The sequence below is a fragment of the Hippocampus bargibanti genome, linkage group LG05, assembly GCF_051943395.1.
Source record: "Hippocampus bargibanti isolate YZ-2025 linkage group LG05, ASM5194339v1, whole genome shotgun sequence".
NCBI classification, from domain to species: Eukaryota; Metazoa; Chordata; class Actinopteri; order Syngnathiformes; family Syngnathidae; genus Hippocampus; species Hippocampus bargibanti.
This window is the reverse complement of record NC_142738.1, coordinates 20,828,224-20,853,870: the sequence shown is the minus strand read 5'-3', so window position 1 is coordinate 20,853,870 and position 25,647 is coordinate 20,828,224. Positions and strand designations below refer to the sequence as shown.

General features: G+C 39.6%; 1 protein-coding gene across 2 annotated transcripts; it reads left to right on the top strand.

Annotated features, from left to right (window-relative positions):
* Nucleotides 1-2,243: 2,243 nt before the first annotated feature.
* ptpn5 (protein tyrosine phosphatase non-receptor type 5) lies at nucleotides 2,244-25,647 on the top strand. Of its 2 annotated transcripts, none has more exons than XM_088996160.1 (14): nucleotides 2,244-2,903; nucleotides 10,107-10,207; nucleotides 12,652-12,939; nucleotides 15,827-15,949; nucleotides 16,697-16,789; nucleotides 18,255-18,511; nucleotides 18,603-18,795; nucleotides 20,425-20,509; nucleotides 21,117-21,196; nucleotides 21,710-21,808; nucleotides 21,903-22,013; nucleotides 22,411-22,571; nucleotides 22,719-22,832; nucleotides 23,420-25,647. In XM_088996160.1, the coding sequence occupies exons 3-14, from the start codon at nucleotides 12,670-12,672 to the stop codon at nucleotides 23,511-23,513; spliced, it is 1,680 nt and encodes a 559-aa protein (XP_088852286.1). In that variant the 5' UTR covers nucleotides 2,244-2,903; nucleotides 10,107-10,207; nucleotides 12,652-12,669; the 3' UTR covers nucleotides 23,514-25,647. The 2 variants fall into 2 exon arrangements, with proteins under 2 accessions (XP_088852286.1, XP_088852285.1); XM_088996159.1 differs by having other exon boundaries at nucleotides 2,247-2,903; nucleotides 21,671-21,808.

Sequence of the window (25,647 nt, the reverse complement as noted above, 5' to 3'; positions counted from 1 at the left end):
AATTTCAAATAATGGTGAACAATGGAAAAATATATAGGTGGTGTTTGATAAAATCAACATGTAAATCACTTACCAAACATTCTTTTACTGACATATTAGCTGACCATATACCGTAAATGTCCATTTTCAGAGGACAACAAATAATTTCATAAAAAAATTGAAAAGGAGTGACAGTTTATTTCAATTTTTTTGTTTAACTTATTGGTAAAATACAATACGATATATGTTGATTTAGGTAACGCTTTGACAACAGCTGAAGCTGTAACAAAGCGTTTAACATAGACAGCTATCGTATACAGGAAAATAAAGCAGTCACAAAGATAGTAGAAAGCACCAGGGAGTAAAACCAAGATCAAGTTGGAATCATGCTGAGTCGAATGCCATAGATCACTCAAGCAATTTCGCAATGTTATACTGCATTCAACATTTAGCTTGTAGTCGATGTGCATGCTCCACCATGATGTCCCTGATCCACTGGTGAAAAGACGCTTTGATCCTCACCTCTTTCATCTAGAACTGCGTCATGTCATCACAAAGAGGGTACAGCAAGTCCTGAAGAATGAATGACTCTCTGTGTCTTTGTTTTGTCATATTGTCTTTATGCTGTCATACTATTTATTTAGTTTTTTTTTTGTTCTTTTGAATTCAAGACGACGCTGCAAGAGTGGCTGCCTTTCCAGCAGCGCATGTATTTTGTTTTTCTACTTTCATCACTTTGCTGCTGTGAAATGTAAATTTCTCCACTGTGAGACGAATAAAGGCAAATCTAATATACCTGTAGTCATTTTGAAAGACTGTGGTGGTGGGCAAAACTGTTTTTTTTCTCCTTTTTTTGTAGTGGGCCACAGTATTATATTCCACTAGAATAGCGCCGCCCCTCCATTGGAAAGCAGCTGTATCCCATCTTTGCCTTCAAAAAGAAAACAAGAGCAATATGTTATTAGATGATATGTTCAATTCGACACATTGGACTCGGAGACTACACAGGAAATGGAAGGAATCATGGTTGTTTTTGAATCTGAAACATCTTTATTCTCCACAGATTTAAGAAGAGAAATTCTGTTATAATTGAAGCTGAACATGGATTGTACTTGTGGATTTGCATATGTAGAAAATGCGATTAGTGCACTGCAGAAGTGGTGGCATCGTCCCATTCCTCATTTTCAACCTGTTTCTTGAAAGCAACAATTCGACTCCTAACCAACATAAACTGAAAAAAAATTAAATTGACTAAATGTACACATTTATATTGGTTGCAAAGTATTAAAATGTGGGAAATGGTTTGAAAAAATACAGAAACTCTTAATAATATGCAACCGAATATCAAGTATATTACTTATCAATGTAACTCCACCTTCTTTTTTCTAACTAGCATGTCAAAAGCAATTTTCGGTAGATGCCGCAAGCAGCTAAAAAATGTAAAAGGTCCCCTGGCCATAAATTGGACGGCATTATTGTAGTGCATTTATACTCCGAAATATCTGTTTAAAAAAGGAGTTCAGCACATTATAGAAAAAAATGTCGTCAACATTGTGTCCCCTCTAATATGATGAAGTCCACCCTCTCTATTGCGCTAGTCAGTCCTAGCGTTGTAACAGTAACCAAAATGGTAACTTTTCGTAGTGATTGAAAGTACAGTGAGACCTCAACTTACGAACTTAATTGGTTCCCAGACAGTGTGTAAGGCGAAAAGTGTGTATCTAAAAAAAAAAATCCCATAGGAAACCATTAAAATGGGAATAATCCGTTCCCGGGTTTCCATAAAATGTACTTTTTAACTAAATAAGCCTTAAAACTACACACAACATACCTTATTCTATGTATAATAAATGTGCTATTGTATTGTAATGAAAGAAATACACTGCGTTGTATCATAAAGTCACTTTATTTACATTTGTGATGGTCATTTATGGCTTGATGGAATGGCGTTGGAGGTCGAAGGTCAAAGGGAATTGCTGTTTGGAAAGAGAGGCGCATTACATTACGACTGTAATTAAAGAAATAAACTGTGCTGTAAAATAAAGTTTTATTTACCTTTTTTAATGGTCGTTGATGGCTTATGGAAGGAGAGTCACCTTCCATAAGGACTGTTGGTAACGTAAGCTCTGGTGCTGTTCGGTCGTGTGCTTCCGCCGAAGATCATTCCGTCAGCCGTGGTGGGTGTGTATTATGAAAATAGTGCTTATTATAAGGTTTAATTTTCATAAATTTGACGTTTGTAAGACAAAAAGTTTGTAAGTTGAGGTGTTTGTAAATTGAGGTCTCACTGTACTCACGAGAGAAAAATGATGCACAGCCGCGTAAATCATTGGTCTGGGAACTCGACATTTTATTCTGCGCATGCTCTTAAAAAGGCTTCACAATTTCCGGGTATCACATGATCAGCTCGTTTCGCAGGTGATATCAATCATAAAATTCCCCCAATCGTGTCTTTGCCTCACGCACACTCAACACTCTCTACCCCCCCCCCTCTCTCTCTCTCTCTCTCTCTCTCTCTCTCTCTCTCTTTCTCTCTCACTTTCTCTGTTTTGCTCTCACTCCTCTCTCACTCGCTCTCCCTCATTCTCGCTCTGTTGCCAAGGCTACCGCACAGCTTCTTGCTGCATATACCTCGATGTAGTTGCCGCCTGTGGATCTTACTCTGCTCAGTATAAAAACAATAGCAAGCTCTTCACAATTGTTGTGGCTCTTTCTCACACACAAACACCCGGCGCTTAAGTAGCCTCGGCTTCCGCCAGCCTGTGTCTTTTACCCCGTCACCATCGGTCTGCCTCCTCCTCGCATGCGAGCGTGCATCATCTCCAGCAGACAGAGGAGCAGCAAAAGAATTGGTATTTGGCTGTTGCTCTTCGGCTCAGAGGGAGAAGAGCTCCAGATGGTCATTTGAAGGAGAGCGCAGTCAGGTAAGTGGATTTATGCTAACCAGATTTAAGACTAGGGATGAGTGTCCCGGCCCTCCCTCCCCTCCCTTGGTCTTTCCCCCTCTGTGGTTGTGCGACATGAGGTGAATACCAATAGCAGGATGAAGGAAGCCCCTGTGGTTCATATGTCTGCCGTGCTCTCCTAGCCGTGAAAAGATACATTCATGTAGCCCGCATGACCAACAAGTTGATTCTTCATTAGCCCTGTATTTTCACATTGCTTTTTTTGTATTTAAATATTGATGAGTGTGCGTGCGTGCGTTTATGTGTGTGTGTGTGTGTGCGTGTGTGTGTGTGTGTGTGTGTGTGTGTGTGTGTGCGCGTGAGTGTGCGTGCGTGTGTGTGTGTGTGTGTGTGTGTGTGTGTGCGTGTGTGTGTGCGCGTGTGTGCGCGCGTGTGTGCTTGTGTGTGTGTGTGTGTGTGTGTGTGTGTGTGTGTGTGTGTGTGTGTGTGTGCGTGTGTGTGTGCGCGTGAGTGTGCGTGTGCTTGTGTGTGTGTGTGTGTGTGTGTGTGTGTGAGAGAGAGAGACAGAGAGAGAGACAGAGAGACAATGGGGGAGTTACCAGCGAGAGATGCAACAGTCCACCTTCCAGGGTGATTCATTACTAATCCATCCCTCTCTGCTCTGTGTGGTTGCTCGAGCATATCGTAGATACAAACGTGATATGAATGGCCTTTTGTCTAAGTATGAATGACAACCGGGGAATGCCATTCTTTCATCGATGTTGAGATTTGGCACACTCATATACAGTTTCCTGTCGGCGAGAATCCAGATTTAGCTCTTTTAGCCTGTCAATCCATTGGCTATGCAGCATATTTTAATTATTAATGTGGTACAGCTTCAGCTGAATTGCATGTTAACATGTTGTATGGATGAGATTTTGTTTTAAATTCTCGAAAGCTAGAGTCCAATAAACTAATGACGGCGAATGGTTATATGTGCCCACGATACACAGCAGGATATCACATTTCAGATTCAAGGTCATTTCTTGTAAGCTATTGTTTGTATTAATGATAAGAGGTCAATGAGGGAAGTCTTGGCACTGGTGACTCAATCTCATGTTTCCATTCTATCATCACTATCGGGAAGGTTTCCTCTTTGGCATTCAACAGCACACTTGACACTTTGAGTCAGCATGCAAAAGGAATGACTGCTCTACCTTTAGATTTTATTCCTGAAGCCATAGAGATGGTCTCTGCTGACTCGTCGTTTGACGCAAGGGGAGTGTTGCCCCATCAGAAGTTCCAGATGCAGCTGTTTTTCATTCAACTGAATGCAAAGTGGGGCCAGAAGACAAATGTTTGAGACAATTTTCAAACGGTTCCCAGGTATTTTAATAGCATATCCATGATCATAAATTGCGAGACAACATACCCTCTTTCTGGTTTTGGTAAAATTATCCAGTTTTTGTGTAGTCAGGTTTGTCTGATGCAAGTATGCGAGTATGTACTGTACATCACTCCATACACACTCAGGGCCATCGGTGACCATAGATGTCATTCCCATTTCAATTTTCACTGAAAAATGCAGCACTTCCCAAACTATGCCATCAATGTTGTATTTGGAAAAACCACCAACCACATACCATGTGAACAATTTCATAGTGCATTAATGTGGAAACTTTTTATTGAAAGCCAACCGAGACAAAATTATGGGTCGCATAATACATTATTATTATCATTATATTATTTGTATATTATTATTCCGGTATATTATTGTTATTATTATTATATTATTTTTATGGTTATTATGGTGATTATCATGATGATGATTATTATGGTTATTATGATTATTATGAATAGTACCTGGATGGCTATCTAGCTGGCTACTCAGCTGGCTAGCTACGTATTTGCTATCTATTAGCTATCTGGCTGGCTCGCTAGCTATATAGCTGGCTATCTATTAGTTATATGGCTACCTAGCTAGCTGTCTATCTACTGGCTATCTATTAGCAAACTAGCTTTCTATTTATTTGAGGCACTTCCAGGTTGAGTGAACGCTGTTCTGTGTGGCTGCTGCTGCTCACTCACAGAAAAACTTATCCTGTGACTGAAAAGTGACCTTGAGAGTTTTGAAAGGCGCTTAAAAATGAAATGTATTATATTATTATTATTATTATTATTATTATTATTATTATTTGAAGTAATGCTAATCGTGACAGAAGGAGTTTGGTGCATGTGGGTGACGCAATTGTGTGAAACTGTACAGTCCAGTGGACAAACTCCAGTCATTTCTTGAAAGTTGGATGGTTCTTGGTCCAGTTGAGTTGATCATTTTAGGGAGTGTAAGCATCCTGTGAGAGTGGTTATTATGTAAATTAGCACCACTCTTATGCAGTGGTGGGCCATCAGGGCCAGCAAGGCCTTCTCTGCTGGCCTAACATAATCAGACATCATTATCATAATTATAATAAAAGTCAACTTCATTAAAAAAATATTTTTTCTAAATATATATATAATTATTCTACATACTGTTTCCTTGATGTTATATCCATTTGGTTATGCTCCTTTCAGTGTTGTAGTTTTAGGTCAGACTTTTTAATCCAATCAGAATTCAGCTACTTTGTGTCGCCAGGCTGTATGAAATCTGACCGACGCCTTCAGAATCAACAGTGAGGGCGTTTGTGCGCTGTACATGAACGGGCACATGTAGTTGATATACAGTTGCGATAGCCAATCAGATCACAAGTTGGCACAGTAAGGCCAGCTAGAGGGCTGTGATTGGCTACTCACTTTACCTCAGCCAAGCTGACAAGAGATCAGACCCGGAAACTTTAGCAGAAACACCAAGTATATCTACTCGCTTTTTTAATCCACAATGGCTGAAGGAGAGGACAACTCGCTGTCGCATGTAGGTAAGCCTATTCTCAAGAACAAATGAAAAAGATTTGTTTACTTTTATTTTCAACAAATAGTTCGTTTTGTGAACGTCTTGTTGTTTTTCTTATATTAAACTGACATTTTGTAATTTAGCGTAAAATCTTGTTAAAAATTGCATATTCTTGGTGGACTTCATAAAACTTTGTGGAAAAATGATAAATAGTGACAAGTTCGAATTGCTGATGCAGATTTATTGATGTGTAATTGCTCCGGAAAATAGCCTGTGTTGTAGACGATTAAGGTGATGCCACGCCCAGTACTGCATGCGTGTGCTTTTGTAAATGATATCTCCAGCCGTTGTGTCATAAATTATGGTATTACGAGGGATATTTGTTCAAGTCGGACTAAGCAGGACTTCACTGAAGACCTAGGTGTGAAATGCACGGACCGCCACTGCTCTTATGTGACAGTGGGATGGTTGGGGGAAGTGCAAAAATGCAATCTTCTTCTTTTCTTCCTTTCGGCTTTTCCCGACAAGGGGTCATAACAGAGTTATTTATCATTTACCGGGAATCTCACACCTGGTGAGGGGAAAAGCACTTCAGAGGCTACCATTTGTATAAAAGAAAGTAAAAAGTATGTTACTGTCTATAATACTCCCCTACTAAGGTTATAAATGAAAATATTTTCGTCACACGAAACAAAGAAATTTGGTCTAATTAAATCGAGATGAATTCTTTGAATGACTGAGATATGAAAACAATAAATCACCCATTCTTAATGACGTGTACAGATCTGTTGCGCCATGCTAAAAAAAAGATCCTGATTTGTGTGCTTGCTGAAGCTCTCTGTTGCAGTACAATATTGGCCTGTGAGAGGTACCAACAGGCCATCTAGACAGGTATCAAACACAAAGAAGAAGGAAAGTGTGGTAGTGGTAGTGGTAGTGGTAGTGGTAGTGGTAGTGGTAGTGGTAGTGGTAGTGGTAGTGGTAGTGGTAGTGGTAGTGGTAGTGGTAGTGGTAGTGGTGGCGACGGTGGTAGTGGTGGCGGCGGTCGTGGTGGTAGTAGCAATATTATTAGTAGTAGGAGAAAATGGAAGATGTGAGACTGATCTTGTCATTTTTATTGTGCGAATGACTTGACACGGGCACTCATCATGACCAAGGTGCCGCTGTGCTTTTATATAATAATAATACATTTCATTTCTAAGCTCCTTTAAAAACTCTCAAGGACACTTTACAGTCACTGGATTTTTTTGAGCGGGTGAGCAGCGGCAGTCATTCGCGGCAGCGTTCACACTTTTGCCAGGCAACGGTGTCAGCTTCAGCAAGGATCCTAATTTGCTATTGGTGCATTTTACTTCACACGTAAGGATTTTCAGACTGAAATTATAAACATATTTAACATTCGGACAATACTCTGAGCATCGGATCATTTTTTAAAAAAATCACTCTGAACACATTTCACACCACAGAAGAATTAGTCAGAATTATGTTTCAGAAACATCAGAGACATTTGATTTTTGGTGACTGATCAAATTCTCTTTATTGTTGGTATGTCGGCTCTATGTTCAGGGGACAGGACAGTGAAGGTGGAATTTCCGAGCTCTTGACCAAAACCATCAAATACCTTGGTGGATTTTCTGAGCGCTTGTTGATGGGCTCATAAATCACCACATGCACATGTCCATCGAGTCAGAAACACAGAAAAGTATTGCACCCTTAACAAACAGATCAGGCTAATCATTCTAAACAGAACTCTGGGTCATCAACTTGCCCTTACCACAAGGGAGCGAAGCAGAGTGACAAAGACGCCATTCCCTTGACTCGCCTTCAATATAATTTCCCAAAAAGGGTTTGCCACATTTGGCCATATTTTGTTGTTGGAAGTGGCTGTCCTGACGTGGGGGCCCTTTTAAGTAGCAAGTGTGATTTCCAGTCCAAGGTTGCGTCTAGGGTCATCCCCTAAACTTGCGGCACCTTGGCACCCCTTCTTCCTCAAACACACCTTGACATCATTATTTGCAGTTGCGCATTTCACACATTCACATGAATAATCTATAACCATGCAAAGCAGCACTGACACAACAGCAAGTATTTTGTGACTGTATGAAAAACTGCAAAACAGCCAGGTGAAAACACACATGCCTTGTGTGTGATCCCTTCAACAGCCATAAGTCATTTTTTAACAAAAGCCAGTGTCTGAAATAACGTCTGCAACTTTTACGTTGGGCGTACAACTTACAGAACGTCTCCGCCCAGGTGCCCGACAACTTTTTGAAGAAAAAAAAAAGAAAAAAATATTTTCAAATCAAACGTTTGCTTTATTCCAATTTCGAAATCTTCGTTCGGTTTGGAAATTTCTGAATTTCGGTTCGTTTGGCAATTTTTATATTAATATTTGTATACTGTATATATTTTGCAACAATGGTTTTTTTTAGCGATTAATCGTCTTATTGTGTTTCAAATTGTAGGGGCAGGCAACTTTATGGCCCTGGTGTCCGGTAACTTTTTGTCATGAGTTTCAGACACTGCTAAAGTATTATAAGTTTAAAGCTAGCTGTAAAGCTTATATTTTGATACTGGATGCAACTTTCCAATGATTTGTATCCCAGTATTTTTTCCCCTGTTGGGAAAAAAACAAACAAACAAACAAACAAACAAACAAACAAACAAATACCATGAGAAATGGTTGATGAAACCTCTATGTCAGAGCTTTGGAAAGCACTGCCCTAATATAAAAATAGAATGGGCACATGGTGACATGCTGTTATGCTTCCATTATTTTCCAGACAGAGGAACAAGGATCATCAGGAACATCCATTAAAACATGAGCCATCTGTCACCCAAAGAGAAAAACACTGACAGTCATTCCCCTTGTTCATAAAATGTCTGCCTGTAGACAAGGATTCCGGTAACTGAAGAAGGGTTTTGATCGCATCTCTCTTTGATGTGTTAATATGTGCTGATCTATATTAAAAAAAATAATCATCTGATTATAATTGTGTGACACACAAGTCAAACATAAAAAACAAGCAGGCCAAAAGAAGAATGACAAACACCATGACTTTTACCTTGAAGACTAAAAGCAAAGCGAACCGGTATTGTTTGACAAAATTGCACAATGTTTCTCTTCTGCTTGAGCCTCTGTCTCGGTGTGCGTACAGGTCTGTGAGGGCTCACTATTAGATAGGGGTTGCTATGGATACCAAAATGCCAGCATCACTACCTCAGCCTGCTCAAACTCCCATTCATCCTCGCATCCACTCACCTGTCCATCTGCGTCTTGAGAACTTTCACAGTTCATCCTACACACAATATTCCCTGAGATTTGTATGTGTGTACACTAAGCATGTATGCATGTTATATGTGTGCGTGTCGCCATGGCCACAGACTGGGCGAACTGGTGTCATCACATCAAATCCACCTTCACAGCTTGAGGCGAGAGAAAAACAGAAAAACACTCAGATGTGTAGCTTCACTGCATACATTACCGATGCGTGCACACACACACACACACACACACACACACACACACACACACACACACACACACACACACACACACACACACACACACACACACACACACACACACACACACACACAAAGACACACACGGAGGTGCTCTCGTTTTTCGCAGAGCTCATGATATTGGTTCTCAGCATGGCACAGAAGGAAAAGAAGACAAAAGAAAGAGAGCTCATGCATACAAATGGTAATTGGAGCAATCAGAATGTTTTGGGAGGGTGTCCAGCTAAATTCATCTCTGCCTTTACAGGAAGAGAGTGAGGCAAGTGAAGGATGACACACAGTATTAACAGTTTACTATGTCACCGTACATCCCAAGCGTGAACACACAGCTGGCCGTTGACAAGAGTGCTACTCAGATGGTGCATTACTAACCCTTCCTCAACAGGGACTGCGAGTGCAGGATGAGGCTTCAATACATATTTTGGGACAGTATTCTGGCTGTATTTACTGTCTAACAATGTATGTATGCCTTAGTATCTAACATTTTCGTAATATGTCTAACACGGTGGTCCACGGTGATCGAACCCTCTGGGTTCGGTGAGTCGGTCTCAGGGGTTCGGTGGATCCTCCGCCGCAGATGTCCATCCCTCAATCTCGTCTGCTGTTAGTGGGCACAGTCGTTGAAAGTATTTTGAGTTCATGCACTGTTATGGTTTTGTTATTTGAACAAAGTGATATTAATGCACAATTCATTTTGTGCACCAGTAAAAAAAAAATCACATTTTGTTTTTTATTAAAGAAGGGTTCGGTGAAATAGCATATGGAACTGGTGGAGATCGGTGCCTCCACAAAGATTATGAACCACTGGTCTAACATTTTCTGCCTTACAGGTTGCTGCTCAATGACCAACATTGACTGGTTGCAAGATACAGGATTTCTCTTCATCATGTGATCTGACTCCCACAACATCCTTTCCTTCGGTCTACCATAAGTGAGTGAGCCATGTGACTGGCTGGCTTCTTTCCAAATATCACCTTTGAAGTGGTAATCATTTTTTGTCTTGTTTGATCATCCTGATTAATCATAATCATTGTAAAAACATGCAAAGTAAAAAACTAGATGACCATCTCTTACCATAAAACCGCCACATAAAGCCTGTGGTACAAAGCAACATCGCAGACATACCATGTAGAAGGAGAATAGTTGTTATTCCAATCAACCACAAAATAAGGTAACACTAACAAGAAGCTATAGTATGTTGTGAACTGAAAACATCATTGTGCAAAGTAGTTTTGTCCTAGGAATAAGTAAATGTCCGCTTTGCAGTAAACAATGATAGTGCAAGCACTGACCATATAGGTACTGAGTTCTCCAGAGTGTTTGACAGGGTACAGAATCTTTGGTTTTGTATTGCGGTCAAATTGTGGATGGAACGCAGCAGAGACTGCATGCTAAAAATGCCTGAGCCATCGTGTATCTTCTCTGCTTCTCAGCCTACCTCAAATGGAAGGCCCAAACTCCAGGAAGAGGAAACTGTTTTTGATCACACGTACTCATGATGTCGTGGTTTCATTACAACATAGATAAATCAACGACTGACTTGATAGCTTTCCACAAAAGCAAAGTCTTGACTAGCCAACACATAATCTGCATCCTGCAGACCCTGCACTAGTCTGCCTGGCAATCTTCTTTTTCCCCCAAATTCCCAAGATACTTGACTTAGTTTAAGGAGAAATTTTATTCCCAACCCCGATTGAATCATTAGAGCAAAAGTTGAAGTTCACAGCCCTCCTCATCTGCAAAAAGCAAAAATAGTGGTAGGTATAGCAAAAGTTCCACAAAATAAGAAATAATAAAACAGTAAAAAAAAAAATGAAGTGCCATGAACAAGGAGAGGGGGAAAAAACAGTAACGATTTTAGACACGATCAATCAACAAACTAGACACATCGATCAGAGTTCAACGAAGCAAGAGTAAGGAGAGGAAGAATACTCGGGCAATGTTATAACTTAAAGAGAGAACAAAAAACATCCAACTAATGAGCCGTATACAATAATGGTTGCTAAACAGAACATATCGCTACAAATGAGCAACACGATATACTGTCTTCCTGCTGCCGCAGCAGAGCTAAGGTGAAAGCTCTCAGTGAGGCGCTTCCTCGTTGCCTCTTGCTTGTGTCACCTATGGGGAAGAGGAACAATAAGGGTGGAACAAGGAAAAAAAAAGTGCAAGGAAAAAAAAACAAAATCAAACTCAGAGTGGATCATGACAGTAACAAAATAATAGGGCACAATCTGTGTGTGTGTTTGTGTGTGTGTGTGTGTGTGTGTGTGTGTGTGTGCGTGTGTGTGTGTGTGTGTGTGTGTGTGTGTGTGTGTGTGTGTGTGTGTGTGTGTGTGTGTGTGTGTGTGTGTGTGTGTGTGTGTGTGTGTGTGTGTGTGTGTGTGTGTGTATGCGTGCATGCCTTTGTGCGATTGTCTGCTTTGAGCAGATGATCATGCTCAGGACGGATGACAAGGATGAGAGCCACTCAGTTGCCAAGGCGACTGACAGGGCTGTAAATATTACTCATCTCTCCACAATTGAGTCTCTCACTCACTCACTCACTCACTCACTCACTCACTCACTCACTCACTCACTCACTCACTCACTAACTCACTCACTCACTCACTCACTCACTCACTCACTCACTCATAACACACGCACATGTGCACACACACACACACACACGCGCACACACACACTTACACACTCTCTCTCTCTCTTTTTCTCTCTCTCTTTCACTCATTCTCATTCACACACACACACATACACACACACTCACATAATAGAGTCCAATCTATGGTAGGCATTTGAATGCGCCTGTGGAAGAGATTGAACTCTTTGTCCGTGTGTGTGTGTGTGTGTGTGCGTGTGCGTGTGCGTGTGCGTGTGTGTGTGTGTGTGTGTGTGTGCGCACGTGTGTGTGTGTGCGTGTGTGCCTGTGTGTCGTTTGTGTGTCTGTCTGTCTGTGTCTCTGTCTCAAACCAGGAGCAACCTGTTCAGACTTCACTTTTATGATTAGATCATCTTGGTTTGAGGTCTGAGGTATGCTCACAGATATTGGATTGGATTGGATTGGATTGGATATGCCTTTATTAGTCTCACAGTGGAGAAATTTACATTTCACAGCAGCAAAGTGATGAAAGGAATGAAAGTAGAAAAACGAAATACATGAGCTGCTGGAAAGGCAGCCACTCTCGCGGCGCCGTCTTGAAGTCAAAAGAACAAAAAAATAATATTCTAATTACATGTAGTAATGACAGCTTCACCATATTTTTTTCATTGGCATCACAGTTTTGTTCTATGTTTTGCTATATTGTTTTTAATTGGTTCCCGTTACCTTAGTCACAGGTGTATGCAGTATTCATGTGTCAAATCCTTCCCACTACGCAGGAGCTTTCTCTTAACATCATGACCCGCCGCCTGAGCAGCTCCACCCGCTCCCACACCGAGGACTCCATCTTCCTCAGGCCCGATGAAGACCCGGTTTGGCTGGATGAGCCCACAAAGACAGGAAAGAGAGTTGATGGACCCACTAAGACTCAAGGGCTGCAAGGAAGCAAAGATGGAAGCACGGAGGCCAAAAGTTCACAACAAGAAGAAGTGCTCTTGCACAAAGTCTTTGCATTGGTGGTTGAGTTCCACTACTGGGTCGCCCTGTTTTTTGTCTCGCAAGTCACGGTATGTGAATTGATGTGAGTGGGATCACACACCCCCTCCCCCATAGAGATACTTTTTAATGTATTTTGAGTTCAGCTTCAATAGAGTAGGAGTGTGAGTGTGAATTAAAAAGGTTGTCTGGTTATATTGTGTGCACTGTGATAGACTGAAGAGCAGCATCACATGTCGCCTCACTTTTGCAGGATTCACGCAGTAGAATTTTGACACACAATTCTGAGTGTCAGATGACCACATTTCATATATATCCATATATATGTCTGTGTAAGCTCTCAGTCGTACAGGAGTGGTCCATCGATGATAAGGTTTCTTCAGACGTCATCTGTACTCATTTGAAGGTTTCAGACGTTTCGCCTCCTATCCAAGAGGCTTCGTCAGCGAACTAAAGTCTGACTGGTCGTATCGGCCCTATTTATATATCCCTAATGTCCAGCCATGGCGGCGCCAGACACAGCTATGATAGGTCCCTCCTCTCAGGTTGGGGAGAGCAGAGGACCCCTCCCTCAGCCCTTCTCAGTAGTGCCAAACTACCTCCGTCCAACATAACATTAGAAGAGAGAAAGGCGTTAACTACTCTACAAAAAGACAAAAATATTACTATTTTGCCAGCAGACAAGGGCAGATGCACAGTGCTTCTATACACATTGGATTATGAAGACAAAATAAATAGGTTAATCAGTGATTCTAACACTTATGAGCAACTAAAAAGGGACCCTTCCAATAGATACAAGAAAGAAATGATAGACTGTCTCCAAAAGTTAGAGAAAGGAAAACATATAGACAAACAGATGTATTTTAGATTATACCCGGGAGAGGCCACGCCATGTATCTATGGCCTGCCAAAAATACATAAAGAAGGGTTCCCCCTCAGACCCATTGTTTGGAGCATTGACTCCTCTACATACAATATAGCCAAATATTTAAAAACTATCTTAGCTCTGTTGGTTGGTAACACAGAATATCACATAGAGAACACCACAGGGTTTGTAGAGAGGATCAAATACCTCATATTGGAACCTGAGGAAACTTTGGCATCATACGACGTGACTTCTCTCTTTACATCTGTCCCAACCCCAGCAGCAGTCTCAGCGGTGAGGACGAGACTGCTGGCGGATGTTTCTCTGCATGAAAGAACCAAACTTAAAGCGGATCACATCTGCAAATTATTGGAAATCTGCCTTAATACTACGTATTTTAAATTTCGGGAGAAATGTTATAAACAAATTCATGGTTGTGCAATGGGCTCACCAGTTTCACCCATAGTGGCTAATCTGTACATGGAAGAGATGGAGAAACAGGCGCTCACATCCTTCCCGGGGACAAAACCGAGACACTGGTTTAGATATGTGGACGATACTTTTGTCATAATTAAAAAACAAGAAATTCAATCCTTCACAGATCACCTCAACTCTGTAGACATCAACATTAAATTTACTCGTGAGTACATTAAAGAGAACCAACTAGCCTTCTTGGATTGTAAAGTAATTATAAAAGAGGACAGAGCACTAAAAACAGAAGTCTTTAGGAAGGCTACGCACACTGACCAATACTTACTTTTTGACTCTAACCACCCTTTACAACATAAATTAGGAGTTATCAGAACCCTCCAGCATAGGGCTAAACTAATACCAACTAGCATTGAAGGTAGAGAAAAGGAGTCAAAACATATCAGGCGAGCACTCACTAACTGTGGGTACCCTCAGTGGTCATTCAACAAATGTCAGAAAGAAAGAATAGGGAATTAAACCAACAATTCTCAAGATGCAAAAAGGAGAGGAGTAGCAGTACCTTACATTGCAGGAGTTTCTGAAAAATTACAGAGTCCTTTGGCAACACAAAATTCCTACTTATTTCAAACCGATAAACACGTTAAGGCAAAAATTAGTGCATCCAAAAGATAGGCTACCAAATGAAAAACAAAGTAATGTAGTTTATTCCATACATTGTAAGAATGAAAATTGTAAAGAGCAGTACATTGGGGAGACTCAACAAATTCTCAAAAAAAAAAAGACTTTATCAACATCGCAGGGATAATACAAGTGGGCCTCAATCGGCAGTACATTTGCACCTAAAAGCTAGCAACCACTCATTTGACGACAATGAGGTTAAAATCTTAGCGAAAGAACATAGATGGTTTGAAAGGGGGGTAAAAGAAGCTATTCTTATAAAACAACAAAATCCTTCATTAAACCGGTCTGGTGGGGTGAGGTTCAATTTGGATCGTTCATACAATAGCAAAACAGGTTAGGCAACATTCGTAATGCTGATGAGGTGATACCGGTGGGAGTGGGGGAAATGGGCCAGTCGTTAGTCAGGAATGTAGGAACAATCAGTGGGGCCACAGGGAGGGGTCCTCTGCTCCCCCCAACCTGAGAGTAGGGACCTATCATAGCTGTGTCCGGCGCTGACGAAGCCTCTTGGATAGGAGGCGAAACGTCTGAGAGCTTACACAGACATATATATGGATATATATGAAATGTATATATATATATATATATATATATATATATATATATATATATATATATATATATATATATATATATATATATATATATATATATATATTGTGTATAAATATATATTGTATATATATACAGTAAAGTCTCGTTATATCGATATTCAAGGGAGTCCGAAAAAATATCGATATAACCGGGACTATCGATATATCCGACCCTGTTTGCATGTAATTTTCTCCGTGCGTGCATAGAAATAGTATCGATATAACCGGGACTATCGATATATCCAATATCGATATAACGAGACTTTACTGTATATATATATATACTATATATATATACTGTACACCTGTGAATGTGAAACAACCTTGGCACTGTGCACGTGAATGATGGGCAGCGCACTGACACTCTGCCTTCCTCTTTCCTCTCAGGGGTACTGGATGTTCTTTGTGGTGGAAGGAAATGGGCCATTTGCCTCTATCTATAAAGCCCTCCAGGTCATCGACTTCTACCTCGGGTTTGTCTTACCCTGCCACCCGATATTTGGAATGGACGTGAGTTTGAAAAATGACATAATCTTGTTTTTCTTTCATAGACCATCAAAATGTATCTAAAAAGATGCAGTCCTTATTTGACTTTAATTATGAGGACATTTCATTTCTTATTGCAGTACACCACAGTTTAATTTATGACAATATCAATATGTGACTGATTACAAAATTCAAGCTATACCTGAGCTGAGTTAAAAAAAAATATGGGATGCACTAACAATAGCAAATATAGTTATTTTGTTAGCACGCAGTTTACTGAACTTAACTCATTCACTTCCATTCCCACATTTATTCGGGAATTGAAAATATGACGTGGAGCGTCATTCCCGAAATTGTTTGGGTTTTGGTTTTTCTTGCGGGGGGTGCAGATAAAGCGCTGGTCAGACCTCTGACAATGTTTTTTCCCTTCCCCGAGGGGGTAGCATTTGCTTTTTGTACAGCCGCCCCCACTTGCACCTCATATTACTCCAGATGCATATAAGTTAGGAATTAATTCAGATGAAAGAAGAGATGAAAGTTTTCTTATGCTGCAGTGAATGTTTATGTAGTCCAAAAACTCAAAATTATGAGGGTCCTGCAATTTGAGTGAACATGATAAAAACCCTGGCACTAGAGTGGACACAGTTATGCATGTCTGGCAGTGAATGAGTTAATATGCCATGTTTCTCCAGGAAACAGAATGCAAACATGTCATATGTCCAGTGTGTAATCCTTTGCCCTTGTCCTGATCCTTGTCACTGATTTTGTCAGTCGGTGACGCTGAGGCATGTGGTAAACACGACACAGCAAGCATGGATCATCTACCTCACTGCAGGCATTGGTGTGGCCATCTGTGTTTTTACGGTATGCACAAATAGTATCATACACTTGTACAGTTTGCTATATTCCACACTCGGGTCTTTCTTCCATAAATGGCAAATTATTATGGGTAACCTTGCTTAATGCATACTGTTGGGTAGTAAATTGCTCTGATTGTTGTGTTCATGTGTTATGTACCTTTTGTGTTGTGATACATGGCAATTGACTGTCACTGCATTAAATGCACTTAGTCCGAGTTGAATGAACGCTGGCGCGTATGAATTTCAGTGAGTTTCTTCTTCTGTAGCCACAAGGGGACACAAGCCAGTGTCTTATTATGCCGGTCCGAAGCCCAGATAAATACAGAGGGTTGTGTCAGGAAGGGCATCCGACATAAAAGCTTGGCCAAAACAAACGTGAATCAAACCTCTGAAGATGGAGGACACAAATTCGCTGTGGCGACCCCGGAAGGGAAAAGCCAAATGGAAAAGAAGAAGACTATTGCAAAATAAATAAATAAATAAATAAATAAATAAAGTGTGCATTCAGACGATAGTAAAGCCCCCACATTGAAATTTGATTGCTTTCTCGATTTCTGATGTAGTTTGATACGTGACTTGATTTTTTTCAGAGGAGAGGGGAAAACAAGAACTGATTTTGGTTGGATTATATCTTAGAACATACTGTATAGATGATCTCTAACGAAAATGCTACAAAAATACACTAAAACTAATCTAAGTGCTTGTGATTAACATCAACACAAAATGCGGCAAATATGCATTTGGGTTCTGTGCTGCTTAAGGAAATTCATTCATTCCTCTTCCGAACTGCTTATTCCTTAATAAGGTTGTGGGTGTGGGAGGGTAGGTACTGGAGCCTATCCTGTCTTTGGGCAGTAGGCAAGGGACACCCTGAACCAGTTGCCAGCCAATCGCAGGACAAACAGAGACAAACAACCATACACGCTCACCCTCACAGGGGCAATTTAGAGTGTTCAATCAGCCTGCCATGCATGTTTTTAGAATGCGGGAGGAAACTGAAGGACCCGGAGCAAACCCATACAAGCATGAGGAGAACATACAAACTCCACACAGGGAGGCCGGACCGGGTCTTGAACTCACGACCTCTGCACTGTGAAGTCAACATGCTAACCACTCGAAGGAAATTAAATAACAAAATAAGTTAAAACAAAGAAACGTTTCATGAATAAAAAACACTCTCCCACTCTCTCTTGCTCACATCCTTTTTCAGTAATTCAGTAATTGTTTGCTTGGTTTTAATTATTGTGAACGGCATTTGACGATTGTGAAATATTGTTGATGAAGATCAGATCACGTGCTATGACCAATTTATGCTTTATTTATGTGACTCTAAACCTTAGAGTAGTAAGTAAAATAATCTCATCAATGCCTTAGAGTCTAAGGCATTGATGAGATTATTTTACTTGGAATAGTATGCTTGACAGAAAAGCGGTACATATCGCACTTATCCTCCATTCATCTCTCTTTAGGTCATCCACATAGTGTGTAGGTGGCGTTACGGAACTGGCTTATGGTCATCTGGAAACACTTCGACAGACATTGGAGATAGACGTCAATCTGTGAGCCGCCAGCCCTCCTTCACCCTGTCAGAGTGGACGGATGCCCACGAGGACCTGATGGATCTGGATGCCATGCCTCAGACTCCAGTCTTTGAAATGGGAACTGACAACAAGCCAGAAGGAGATGCTGCAACTCTCACAGTCACACCAGTGGGGCTTCAGGAGAGGTCTGTTATTCTTTTAATTTGAATTTTTGGAATGTACAGGGGGTCACATATTTATGGAGATGTCATATTTGAATCTGCATATCTCACACAGGAGAGGCTCAAATGTTTCACTGACCTTGGACATGTGTACACCGGGCTGTACGGAGCCTTACGGCTATGGAGCGCAGCTTTCCCCGAGAGACCAGTCAGCCCAAGAGTACCTGCGGCAGGGAACACACATTCTCACCCCTGCAATGCTACACACACGGGCCATGGATGACCAGAGCCTGCAGGCTGAGTTCTATGTGAGTGCAACAAGAGCAGCTCACCCACCTACACCATTCAGATATCATACACAAAGAATCAAGGACTTACCCGCTCTCAGTGTACACCCAATGGAGTGCTGTACACCTGTAAGCTTTGCCTCAGTTTGTTAGTGGGCGAAAGAGGCATAGATACCAGCTTCATTTACATATGAACTCACAGATGATTCTACAGCAGGGGTGGGCAAACTTTTGGACTCGCGGGCCACAATGGGAGTGTTCGGGCCGGATATACTAAAGCATTAAAGGACAACCAACGTCTCCGGACAAGTTGTGTCCATAATTTGTAAAATGGCTTCAAATGACTTCTACTGAGCGTATTTTACAAGGATTCCACCGCATATAGCTGTATTTTACGTTTTAAGACTCGCGCTGAATATTCTGGAAGTCTTGTTTTTGAGTTGGTGACGAGTCCTCCCCCTACGTCACTGAAGGAAAGCCCCTGACCAGAAAAAGGACACATTGTAGCAGTCCTTCCATCACGTCAATGCATTTTGCTGTACTTATTTGGTCTGAAAACGTCGTGTTGCACCAAAAAGAGGCAGAAGAGGGCGACAAAGCTCCTTGTAAGGAATTTATCAGCCTGTGGAAACAGGCTGATTAATTCCTCACACAGAGCTTGGTCGCCATTTTCTGCCTCTTTTTTGGTGATACATTTCCCCCCAATGTTGCCTCAAAATGGCACAGAATAAATTATTTAATCGATTGCAAACATGTATGCTTTCTTCTTCAGAACTATTTGAATCATATTCATAACTGGATGTGTAACAAGAAAGCATATTCTCCGAATCTGAAGCCATTGTTTTGAATCTCGAGCAATGCAAGACGTCTTGGCGTGATGTCACGTGTATCGTTGCCAAGCACACAGTCATAGGCTACCCGCAGTGGAAATTTGCATACTCTGCACGGCAGCCAATCAGAAGCCTGCTTCGTGCCCCGGACTTTCCGGAGCGTTATAAGGTCGTGCATTCGCATATCATTTTCCAAAGTAGGTGACAGAACCTCAGCCTCAGAAGAAACATTCAAAAAAAGCTAACAAAATTTAGGACACTACAAAAAGTAAACGTACATTATACCGTGACTGTAAAGTGTACTTGAGTGTTTTGAAAGGAGCTTAGTGGCATTTGGCAGACAACGCAACGGTAAGATTGCAATGTGCACCAGTGAATGGACAAACGTAAACTGGAGCATGATCTTCAGCAAGGGATATTTACCGTAAATTAAGCAAGGGAGCATACCTAATTACAAAAATCCTTTATACTTTGCAAAAATGTTTTTTTTTTTGTGATTGGTCGTCTTGTTGTGTTTCAAGTTGTGAAAAATGGGGCAGGCAACTTTTCAGAGTTGTCTGCCCTGGTTTGTCAGCCCTGATGTCCGCTAATTTTTGGTCATGAGTTTAAAACACTCTTTTTATGATAATTTGGACAAGTTTGGCGGGCCGAATTAAAAAGCCGTACTTTGCCCATGTCTGTTCTACAGTCTGCTGGACAATCTGAGACATGTTCAAAACTGCAAACAAGTCTCAAATCCTCAGTCATGTCCAATTGCTTCACATCCATTGGTTTGGAGGGCATCACCCATTGTTTCTGTTTCTGTTTTGTCCATATGTAGGAAACACCCATGAACTTTGTGGATCCTAAGGAGTACAACTACCCAGGGCTTGTGAGAAAGAACCGCTATAAAACCATCTTACCCAGTGAGTATTGGTGAATCCAACATATTGTACAACAATATTAATATGATAAGAAACAATGATCACAATTTTTACTATACTACTCACATAAAAAATGCAGTGTTGTATAAAAAATAATAATAAGTGCGTTACAGAGCCATGTCAGCATTTGTCCAAACAGAAGAATGTGTGTGTGTGTGTGTGTATATATATATATATATTATATATATATATATATATATATATATATATATATATATATATATATATATATATATATATATATATATATATATATATATATATATATATATATATATATATATATATATATATATATATATATATATATATATATATATATATATATATATATATATATATATATATATATATATATATATATATATATATATATATATATATATATATATATATATATATATATATATATATATATATATATATATATATATATATATATATATATATATATATATATATATATATATATATACACACTACAGTTTTGTTAAATTGGGATTTGTAATAGATTTTTTTGGTGGAGGATGTTTAAGTAAAATGTGTCTTTCATTTGCCTTTGTCTACTATTGATACTGTCTGTCTCCAGACACACACAGCCGGGTGATTTTAAAGTCACAAGAGGAAGGCGATTTCCTCACGACATACATCAACGGCAATTATCTCAAAGTAAGTCAAGTGCATTTTCTGAGCAAAATATTTTTTTATCATTGCCTGTTCCACAACAAAATATCACAATTATAATATATATATATATCAGAATCAGAATCAGAATCATCTTTATTGCCAAGTATGTAGGACACACAAGGAATTTGTTTCCGGTAGAACACGCTGCACTAGTATCGTTGTCAAAAAAACTGCTAAGTGGCACTATACAGTTCCATTTTGGCTACAATATATATATATATATATATATATATATATATATATATATATATATATATATATATATATATATATATATATATATATATATATATATATATATATATATATATTGTGAGTATTATATATATATATATATATATATATATATATATATATATATATATATATATATATATATATATATATATATATATATATATATATATATATATATATATATATATATAATTAAAAAGACGATTCCATTTTAACCAGGGTTATGGTGGTGAAGAGCGTGCTTACATCGCCACGCAGGGTCCGACGGTTAACACGGTGGGTGACTTCTGGAGGATGGTGTGGCAGGAGAGGACCCCAATCATTGTGATGATCACTAACTTGGAAGAGAAAAATGAGGTTTGATGCTAAGTGATGATAATATTGGATGAGTTTGTGATCAGTGACTGCAGCTGTCAAACTGTTCATTGTATATGTCTTTGATTTCTTCCAGAAATGTGCCGAGTACTGGCCTGAGGACGCTGTGACCCATGAGGAGATTGAAATAACTGTTGTTACGGTTACACAGGAGGATGACTACAGTCTGAGGGTGTTTGCGTTGAAGGTAAGCCACACAGTGGTTCATGCATTACAGAAAAGAAAATACCTCAAATAAAATGGTAAAAGCAGGCCTCAGTGGGTCTGCCTTACAGTCAGTTCAGTGTTAAGGTCTCAGTTTGTCTCAGTCTCCTCGTGAAATGTTCCTGAAAAATACCTAACAAGCAACCCGTTCGCCTTATGGTGACATGCAAAAATGCCTATAAAAGTCAAAATAATGGTTGTTAGACTCGAGGAGCGCCACTAAATGTAACTCACTGGGTAGCAAAATCAAATAATCTTCACTGTGCTCTTGCATCAGGGACACAATTAAATGTGTTCCCATCTGTTAATCCGTATTTGATGCCACTGTATGAGCCTGTTTGTGCATTTGCCTTTACACGTGTTGTGTTTGCACGTGCCAGTGTGGCGATGAAGAGCGGAGTCTGCTGCAGTACTGGTACACCTCATGGCCTGACCAGAAGACTCCAGACAAAGCGCCACCTCTTTTGGAACTAGTCCAGGAAGTGGAACGGGCCAGGGAGGAGGCCCCACCCACTAGTGGACCCACAATTGTGCATTGCAGGTATCTATGTCAAATCGGTTTAGTGTATTATTAAGATCAAAAATGTTACTTTTCACCAATCTTTTATTGAACAATAAGTCAAATTGGTGGAACGCTAAGTTATGACTACGGGTAAACATCGATTCCTCTTTGACATTTTGTTTGCAGTGCTGGAATCGGTCGGACTGGCTGCTTCATTGCCACCTCCATCTTGTGCAAGCAGCTAAGGATGGAGGGTGTGGTTGACATCCTTGGAACGACCTGTCAATTACGGCTCGACAGGTAATATCTAGTCTCCTTATCTACAGAATGCTAAAAAAGTGTGGATGGTGCTACTGTAGAGGCTGTTACACTACCAAATTCTCTCTCTCTCTCTCTCTCTCTCTCTCTCTCTCTCTCTCTCTCTCTCTCTCTCTCTCTATCTATCTATCTATATATATATATATATATATATATATATATATATATATATATATATATATACAGTAAAGTCTCCTTATATCGATATTCAAAGGAGTCCGAAACAAATATCGATATAACCGGGACTATCGATATATCCGACCCTGTTTGCATGTAATTTTCTCCGTGCGTGCATAGAAATAGTATCGATATAACCGGGACTATCGATATATCCGATATCGATATAACGAGACTTTACTATATATATATATATATATATATATATATATATATATATATATATATATATATATATATATATATATATATATATATATATATATATATATATATATATATATATATATCGTATATGTGTGTGTTTGTGTGTTCGTGTGTTTGTGTGTGTGTGTGTATGTGTGTGTGTGTGTATCGCACTTCTCAGTTTATTGTGAACGTGTGTTTGTCAGGGGTGGGATGATCCAGACATGTGAGCAGTACCAGTTTGTGCATCACGTCCTGAGCCTGTATGAGAAGCAACTGTCTCACGCCTCTGAAGAGTAGTACTTGTAATCCAGCCACGTCTACATCGAGACACGCCACTGTACACTGTACCGCTTCTGGTGGTATACACCACTGTACCGAGCATTATGTCATATGTCACCCTTTAAAAAATGTCACATCATAATCTTCATCAACGACAGACTCGTTCATGCAGGCCACTTGAACACTCACCTGAAATTGTTACAATAATAAAGTAGGCATGTGAACTGCTACATAATTATCCGACTCAGCCAAAATATTCTCATTTGCCATCCTGAGGTTATTCCATTTATCTGCATGAGTCACAACAGACTCATGAGCAAGCATCCGGCGTTAATGTGTGCAGTTACAGTTAAAATATTGTCATTTATGGTAGAATTTGTGGCAAACTGAAATGTCATTGGATTTTTTTAAATGCAGCTTTAACACATTGGATCAAACTACTAATCATTCATTATTTGAAGTCAAACTTTTTCTTGAATAATGTATTTACTTTGCTGCATATCTACTGATGACAAAATAACATTTTTGTCATTGTTATTTTTCTAATGAAAGAACTGTACTCCAAGTTTCCTGACAAGCCCAAGGGTGAAGAGTGTCCAACAGTGGTTTTCAAAATTATTTTGCTGGAGTTTGTATTTATGTGTTTATTAATTTCTATATTTATATTTATTAATTAAAAAAACACTAGTAAACCACAGCAATCCATTTACACTACATCTTGCGGTGTTACCTTTTTTTTCATATCGTATTCTTGTGATTTTGAAGAAAGACACAAATCTCCGTTCTGTGTTTTACATATTCTGGAGCCAACACATCTTCAGGTTGCATGGTGCTAAGTGTTCCTTCAAGGCATGTGCAATGTAACGGAACAAAGGAATGTATATCAGTTAGGTTATTATTAAACTAATTAGGATTTTTGTGCAACCTACAGTACATTAGTTCTACCACGCTGCCTGGGCAGTTCTCGTGGTTCATGTTGTTAATGTGGTAAGGCCACATCGATAAAACTATCAATCTTCACAGAGCCAGCAAGGTTGCGAAGGAGCTATAACTCAAGCCAAATGTTATGTGTTGAGAAAGACCGCATGTGCTTATGAATATCCCGTTGAGTTCGCCCTCCTCTGAGAATCTGCTCTGCCTCTTGCTCTCAATCGTAGATTCAACACATGCGTAAAGTTAGACGCCCATGATTGTTGAAAAGACAGGTCTAGCCGAATCTGTGTGAAGCACAATATAACAACTAAGGTTGTCACTCTTATGTTCACCTGTAAAGCTTTTTTCCCCCTGCATCGTTTAATGGATTGCATGTGCTGTATGGGACTCCGTAGGTCCACAATCAAAACGCCGTGATGGGTTGTCCTGCTTTTTGCTGTGTAAAATGGCGTTAAAATGCTCGCTCTCAGCCAATGCTTTTGATACAGTTTGCTTTTTGTGAAACTAACCAGAGATATTTTTAGAACATTTTGATACAATCCTTTTGTGTAGATGCCTTGTGTACATTTCCATCTCCGCCATGATGTACATACATAGGTCATAAAGAGAAGCACGACGAACATCAATTTTTATTGCAAGATTGAAGACAGAACAAAATGTGACAAGCTATCTTGCAGTACACCAAAATTAAATCATTTTCTGTCTTCAGCAGTATCATATTCTGTGCTTAAGCTTTGCTTTAATATGCTTTGCTGTTTGTGTTAGTTTTTACTGTTTTGTTTTTCAGAGAATTTTACCTCAGACTGAGTAACACAGTCCCCAGTGCAGTCCATCTTGGACTGTCATACACATTAACATGAATTACTATGTGTAAGGCAGCTAAAACAGTTCAGACCTACATATTGTTCCTTCAAAAAAGGTTACATCTGTGACAACAATAGAATTGAAAATGTAAATTCCAGCAAAACAACATATCTTTGAACACCACTTGAAACGAATACACTGATTATGTAGACTGAAATTCCCTCCAAAAAACGTTTTACTTGTTGAACATGCTTTCATGATCACATTGTAATGCAGGAGGAATTGATGAAACAAGAATTGCAAAATAGTCAAAATACAGAAAATCAACAATAAGTATTATTTCCCTTTGCAACAGTATTGCTTTAATTTGTGAATTTTTGCAAATAAAAGTCAATTTCCATGTACCTTTGTTGTT